This window comes from Montipora foliosa, chromosome 1 (genome assembly GCF_036669935.1).
Source record: "Montipora foliosa isolate CH-2021 chromosome 1, ASM3666993v2, whole genome shotgun sequence".
NCBI classification, from domain to species: Eukaryota; Metazoa; Cnidaria; class Anthozoa; order Scleractinia; family Acroporidae; genus Montipora; species Montipora foliosa.
The window spans coordinates 45,627,929-45,635,171 of record NC_090869.1 but is presented as its reverse complement, the minus strand read 5'-3'; the positions used below and the strand labels follow the sequence as shown (position 1 = coordinate 45,635,171).

Sequence of the window (7,243 nt, the reverse complement as noted above, 5' to 3'; positions counted from 1 at the left end):
AAAGTAAAATATTCCTATAATAGAAAAGAAATATGTTGAATCACTATTACTTAGTATAGGTAATCGCAGGACCCATTGCGATTACTTGTTAATAACATAGAGGGCAAAATTTTCTTAACACTGTTGAGGCACCTCGAGAAACAGTCAGCTAAGCGGAGTTAAAACACTTGCTCGCTCGGAAGCAAAACAACTGACAAGCAAGTCAACTTGTTCTTTGCATCCAAAACGAGTATAGATGATTGTTATTTACATCCCCTCGAGAGGAAAATACGAGTTTCATTCCTGAACAACAGTAACAACGATTAAACCAAATGTTAAGCTTCAATTTATTTTATTCACCTGTGCTGTAGAGGTTTTTACCACTTGCAAATACGCATCCGTAAACATAGCAAACGGTTTGTCCAAAGAAATCCACCAAATTTGAGCTACTCGTTCCTCCCGTCAATGGCAAATTGTTCTGTGACCTTTTTTGTTGAGCTGCAAGATGTCGTGGTAAACTGAAAGCCCTTGACGAAAGGAATCATTTTGTTTTGTAACCGCACAATCCCGCTAGTCGATCCAAGTTTTAAGCTTTTCATGAAAAAAATCTTTTGCCCTTCTGCTTGTCACTCGAAAATTCAAATTCCAGATCATCTTTTAAAGCTAGTTCTTAATCTTTATGCCTTTTCGGCGAATGCAGCGCGAAATAAAAGACAAACTTCGATGAAGACGAAGTTGTTTTGCTCAAACAGAAAGAAACCAACTGAATGTGGAAGAGGTAGGTTCAGCCAATTATGAGCGAGAATTTTTGGCGCTCGACCAATCGTGAGCGAGTAATTTTGCCCTCTTCTCAAGCAAAATTAAGAAAAAATGTCCTCTTCATTGACCAATCAGTATTCAGTAATTTTGCCCTCTATGTTATTAAGGAGCAAATCCCCTTGGGTAAATGCCAAGTGGCCACTTTTTTCTCTCCGTTTTAGCGTCGTCCGACCGACCCAAATTTTTGTTATTTTCAAAAAAAAAAAAGAATAACGACATAGTTAAACCATTTTTCACTTTAAACAATTCTTTTTATCTGAAAAATGAGCTTAATAACAGCATAGAGAAATACAGGAACAAAAACAAGAACATTCATGGAAGTGAATAAGGAATGATTCTGGTACATTGTACCATTCAAAATGGAGTTGATATTCAATGATTCTCTTTTCTTATTCAACTTTTACCCATGTTGTTTTCCTTTTGCTTAGTCATATTCCGCAGCAACGAAAGTCCCATCTTCTGAAGAGAATATTGAAGCTTTTCGCCGGGCGCTCATCTCTAATGGCGATGAAGTTGATACAAAAGAAAAACTGAAGAGTGCTACACTTCCTGGAACACGAAGCCGGATGAAAAGCGCCGGGCCAATGCGCACTAACTCGTCAGCCGCGCAAGCACAAGATGATTTCCCTGATGATAACACAGATGAAGTTATTAACACATTGGTCAAGTCTGCTACAGCACCTTTGGATTCAAGAACCCGAGTGCGCAAGCGCAATAAAGCGACGAATCGAAAGTCAGGTCAGTAAAAAGGATGTTCATGCGGTGGCTTTCACTTCATCAGTGTTCGATAGTTAGACGTAACGTTTTCGGACTAAGACTAATTTAAATGCCGAGGAACGATAGAAATCGAGAATTTTGCTACGACTCGACAATGTAAGCCCAGCCATTTCCTCCGTGCATGTTACGTATACTGTTTATTCTAAGCCCGCTTTACACTATCACAAGAATCTCGGTACCGTACCCTTTCTTTTTCGGGCACGGCAAGGTAAATTTTTCGTGCGTAAACAGAACAAACAAAAGGCATATTTGAAACCCTTGCCAGAAATTCTAGGGGTACCGAGCACATCTCTGGAAGTGCGCTCGGCACTCCAAATATTGGTACCATGCCACCATTTTGGAATGCCCTGCAATTGTGCGTGTGTAAAAGGGGTTTCAGATAACATTCAGCAAAGCTGCGGTCCTCTGTTGACCAGGTTGTCGGGTTATCGGGATGAAAGTAGCTTCTGTTCATATGAGACTGAATTTGAGCGCGAATGAAACTTTGAGTTTACGAAGATAAAAGAGTTAAAGTGCGTCAGTTGCAAGTGCGTCACAAGTTGCTTTGTTAACTGCAGTGATATTCATGACTTTCATTTCGAGCTGACACTTTGAGCGTTAGCGCTTCGTCAGGGCCTAAACTGTTTATGCTTACATTCAGCAAAGCCGGGCGCCTCTAGACTCAGATGATCCCAGTTGACCAGATTGGCCGGTTGGGTTATCGGCATGAAGGTTGCTTCGCTTCAGAGTGAAGGGCTCTGACTAAGGGCTAATGCTAGAAACAGCAGCTCAAAAATGTTTTTTTTGGCAGTTAATTTATCTTTATTAGATAATTTTAGCCCGGTTACTGAGAGGAAAAGTAATGATGCAACCATTCAGGCGTGAAATCTAACAAACAAGCGAAGCGAGAAATTTGCAAGAAATTATTCGGAACTTAAACGCAGAGGAAAAGAGCGGTGAAAATACCGTTCTATAACGGAATTTTTCTTTTCCCGTTAACCGAGATCTTGGCTTCTGGCAACATGGTCAACTGAAGACGGCAATATTTATTTGGGGGGTGAGGCGAGAGGCCCAAGATTTGGTTTTGGCAGCTCAGCGTTAGAGTAGCCCTTTAGCACATACCTTAAGCAGGCCAATGTTTACATTTTTGGGTTACGATCAGAGCACATCTCTCTTGTTCTCTTATGGTCTTTGCAAATCACTTGATTAGCATATTAGTAAAAATTAGCAATTTTCATATAACCCGCAGTGCATTTTGTTTTGACCACAAATTTTGCGTAAACTATTGTTTTCAAATGCACCTGGGAGTAGTTGGCAATAGTTTATGCAAACGAAGGGAAACAAAATTCATGCGGGTTATTTGAAAATAGCTAATTAGCCAGTATCAAAAATACCATAATACTCTTTGTTTGTCCCTCCAAAAGTTTGCATAAGCATTGTTTCCAGTTTCTCTTGGAACCATTGTTAAGTCCCAAGAGAAAATAAAAACAAAGCTTATGCAAAATTTTGAAGGGACAGAGTATTATGGTATTTTTGATATTGGCTAATAGGGACTGGAAGATCTACGACGCGGTGATCCTCGAGAACACCGCAAAACAAGAATATCATTAGTTGTGGTTACACTAGCCCTGTTGCCCATCGGTAAATAGCGTTTGCCCACGGGCATGGATGTTTTTGTGTGTAACTGCTTTCCCTAGACCGAAACTGCCCTAGGGTTATCTCCATGGATACATAAAAAAGAACATGAGAACTTCCCATGACAGTTCCTGAATTGAAAAGTACGGTTACCGTTTATCTGCTCCCTGAGGTGGCATGGCTAAATTTGCTAATACACGAAGATCCATAATTATCCTATTATTTTACCCTGTGTGTGGTTCCACACACCTTGGGTTTGGGGCCTTCCAGAGGGTAAATGGATTGGGTTTGGTTCAGCTCAGGTTTCATGTTACTCTTGAGGGAGACGGGTACACAGTAAAAGACTCCCCTTACGGTAAAATATATTTACATATGAGTTCACTGACCTTTCAAATTAGTTCTGCTTTATGATTGGCCAAGCCACCTCAGGGAGCAGATAAACCGTACTTGTCAGTTCAGGAACTGTCATAGGGAAGTTCTTTTGTTCTTTTTGATGTTTCCATGGAAATACCCCAGGGCAGTTTCGGTCTAGGGAAAGCGGTTACACACAAAAACGCCCTTGCCCGTGGGCAAACGCTATTTACCCATGCGTAAAAGGGCTAGTGTAACTACAGCTATTGTCTATCAGACCTCCAAAAGAGCGTCTGGAATACGATGCAGTGCTCTGACTCAGTAACCTTGTACAACAGAACTTGCTGCTTAAGACAGAAATGTGAATCAAAACTTCAGTTTTCTGGTTTGCTGTTTTTGACAGGTACGGTTATGAGTGAGCATCGTGAACATTTCTCGAACTAATTTGATAAGAGTCCTTTCCATTTCATAATTTAAATCTTTTCCGACGTGCATATCTCTGGTAGTAAATCTTGTTTTAAGATAAAAACTAGCGATAAAATTTTCCGACGTTTCGATCTCGCTGAGATCATTTTCAAGTTTGAAAAAAAGTGAATAAAACTTTGCCTATAAGAAGTAAAATCACACGTGAGAATATTAAAAGCGATAAAAATGTGGAAACATGTACTAAGCGTTACAAAAGGTAAGTGATAAAAATTAAAAAAAAGGCTAGATAACAATAGGACAAAAGCTTTACAAAAGAATATATGAAATACTCCGAGCTATAAAAATAACTTTGCACGGATGGAGTCAGACTGCGTGTTCAAAGTTGGCTTTAGTTCTTTTATAAAAAGCATCTCATAAATTAAGCAGTCAAATTTGCTCTGGCACTTCCGTAAGATCTTGAAACTACGAGATATGTCCCTTGTGTCCCTCCCATGTTGATCTCTGACGTGTTTCCCGATGGCAGATCCCTTATGTTCTTCAATGCGTTGATACAGGTGTCGGCATGTGTAGCCGACATAATCCGCATCGCACAGATCACACTTGAAATGGTAAACAACACATTGTTGGTTAACAATAGGGGGTTTGCTTTCTTTTGGCTTGATGTTAGATCCGATCTTTCGGCTTGTGTACACGGGATGGATATCTTTTCCGATTTTGCGACTTAATTCTCCAAGTTGTGTTCGCACAGAATTCGCTGATCTCTGGTCCTTAAATGGTAATATTATTCTCACAGGTGCTTTCTTATCGTCACAGGTCTGTTTGGATCTTACATCCCCTGAAACTTTTGCAGTAACAAAATCTCTGATTGCTGATTGTAAGAGTGGGACTGGGTAATGAAGCCGAGAGAAAGTCTCCTTGAGACGTTCACATTCTAGATGGAACAGTTGCCAGCTCGAAGAGAGCTTAAAAGCACGATTCAGCATTGTTTTTAGTTGTTTTCTTAAACTCTGCCAGTTTTCTTAAACTCTGCCAGTTTTTGGTTGTTTTCTTAAACTCTGCCAGAACTTCAACTTGACACCAACCTTTGCCAAGGAAGAGCAGACTAAAGCGAACAAATGGAAACGATCCGCAAATGCGTTTGAGGAGAATGTCGTTGCTGAAGAGCTAAGCTTGAAGAGGAAACAGTTAACCTTGCTGAAATCCGAAACTCAAGATGTTTACAACGAAATCAAAACGAGCTGTTCACCGCTACGTTTTCTCTGCATATTGAAAACGATTGTCACTCTGCGCAACGTACAGTACCGACAAGTAATGGATGGCCACATAAAGAAGATCTCAAGACTTCTCTACAAAGATAACACTGACATCGACCAACATATCAAGAACATTTCCTCCTATGGACTTTCCTTCTTCCAAAAATTGGCTTTATGTCGTGGTCTTGACTTTGCTCTTCCACAGCGAGTATCATCTAAAGATATCCTAGCAGCCTTTGAAAAGGCCTTCTGGAAATTAGAGCCGGATTTGAGTGAAGACAACAGAGAACTAGCGGCTACGACATTGCGATCTATAGCTCTAAACTACACCGAACGCAAGACTCCAGCACCACCAAGAGCAATGCTAAGAGCAATTGGCCAATTAAAGAAGAGGAACGACATTATTATCACTAAGCCTGATAAAGGTTCAGGAGTGGTGGTAATGGACAAGTCAGATTATGTGCGCAACAACTCGCGATGCGTCCCATACTATCCGCAACAGGTACATATAACTACAAGCTAGCAAAATGGTTGGACGAAACGCTCAAACCTCTGTCAATCAACGACCATACCGTCAGTGATATTTTTGGCTTCGTGGACGACCTACAGAACCTCCAAGTTGATGCTCACAGCATTCTTGTCTCATACGATGTCTCTTCGCTTTTTACTAATGTACCTGTTGATGAGACAATCGAAATTCTGGCCGAAAAAGCATTTAAGGGCGACTGGTTTAACACAGAACATAATCTCCACATTATTAAAGCAGATCTAGTAGAACTGTTGAACATTGCCACGAAGAACCAATTGTTTCAGTTTGAGGGAATTTTGTATGAACAAGTGGATGGCGTCGCCATGGGCTCGCCTCTGGGACCCCTGATGGCTAACGCATTCATGTGTAGTATTGAAGAACGACTCCAAGGCCAGGGAAAAATGCCGGATTTCTACAAACGTTATGTGGACGACACGTTGAGCATAATGCCTAACGTAGAAACAGCTGAAGCATTTCTATCCACACTGAATGACAGCCATCCTTCAATTAACTTCACCATGGAACTAGCCGCAAACGGCACACTTCCCTTTCTGGGGGTGGAAATCGTGAAACACATGTCCCGCCTGGAGACAAAGGTGTATAAAAAGCCAACAGATACTGGATTATTACTACATTATCAAAGTCATGTCGATGTGCGATATAAACAGTCACTGCTAAAAACAATGCTGAATCGTGCTTTTAAGCTCTCTTCGAGCTGGCAACTGTTCCATCTAGAATGTGAACGTCTCAAGGAGGCTTTCTCTCGGCTTCATTACCCAGTCCCACTCTTACAATCAGCAATCAGAGATTTTGTTACTGCAAAAGTTTCAGGGGATGTAAGATCCAAACAGACCTGTGACGATAAGAAAGCACCTGTGAGAATAATATTACCATTTAAGGACCAGAGATCAGCGAATTCTGTGCGAACACAACTTGGAGAATTAAGTCGCAAAATCGGAAAAGATATCCATCCCGTGTACACAAGCCGAAAGATCGGATCTAACATCAAGCCAAAAGAAAGCAAACCCCCTATTGTTAACCAACAATGTGTTGTTTACCATTTCAAGTGTGATCTGTGCGATGCGGATTATGTCGGCTACACATGCCGACACCTGTATCAACGCATTGAAGAACATAAGGGATCTGCCATCGGGAAACACGTCAGAGATCAACATGGGAGGGACCCAAGGGACATATCTCGTAGTTTCAAGATCTTACGGAAGTGCCAGAGCAAATTTGACTGCTTAATTTATGAGATGCTTTTTATAAAAGAACTAAAGCCAACTTTGAACACGCAGTCTGACTCCATCCGTGCAAAGTTATTTTTATAGCTCGGAGTATTTCATATATTCTTTTGTAAAGCTTTTGTCCTATTGTTATCTAGCCTTTTTTTTAATTTTTATCACTTACCTTTTGTAACGCTTAGTACATGTTTCCACATTTTTATCGCTTTTAATATTCTCACGTGTGATTTTACTTCTTATAGGCAAAGTTT

At 40.7% G+C, this 7,243-nt stretch overlaps 2 protein-coding genes across 2 annotated transcripts in view; both read left to right on the top strand.

Moving 5' to 3' along the window:
- Positions 1–7,243, top strand: part of LOC137999559 (FH1/FH2 domain-containing protein 3-like) — a 63,357-nt gene that overhangs the window by 52,398 nt on the left and 3,716 nt on the right. Inside the window, exon 24 of the mRNA XM_068845368.1 lies at positions 1,227–1,536. Coding sequence (XP_068701469.1) covers positions 1,227–1,536 — 310 coding nt within the window. The remainder of the gene's footprint in view (positions 1–1,226; positions 1,537–7,243) is intronic.
- Positions 5,951–7,219, top strand: LOC137999575 (uncharacterized). The gene has a single exon (XM_068845391.1). The coding sequence runs from the start codon at positions 6,072–6,074 to the stop codon at positions 7,077–7,079; it is 1,008 nt and encodes a 335-aa protein (XP_068701492.1). The 5' UTR covers positions 5,951–6,071; the 3' UTR covers positions 7,080–7,219.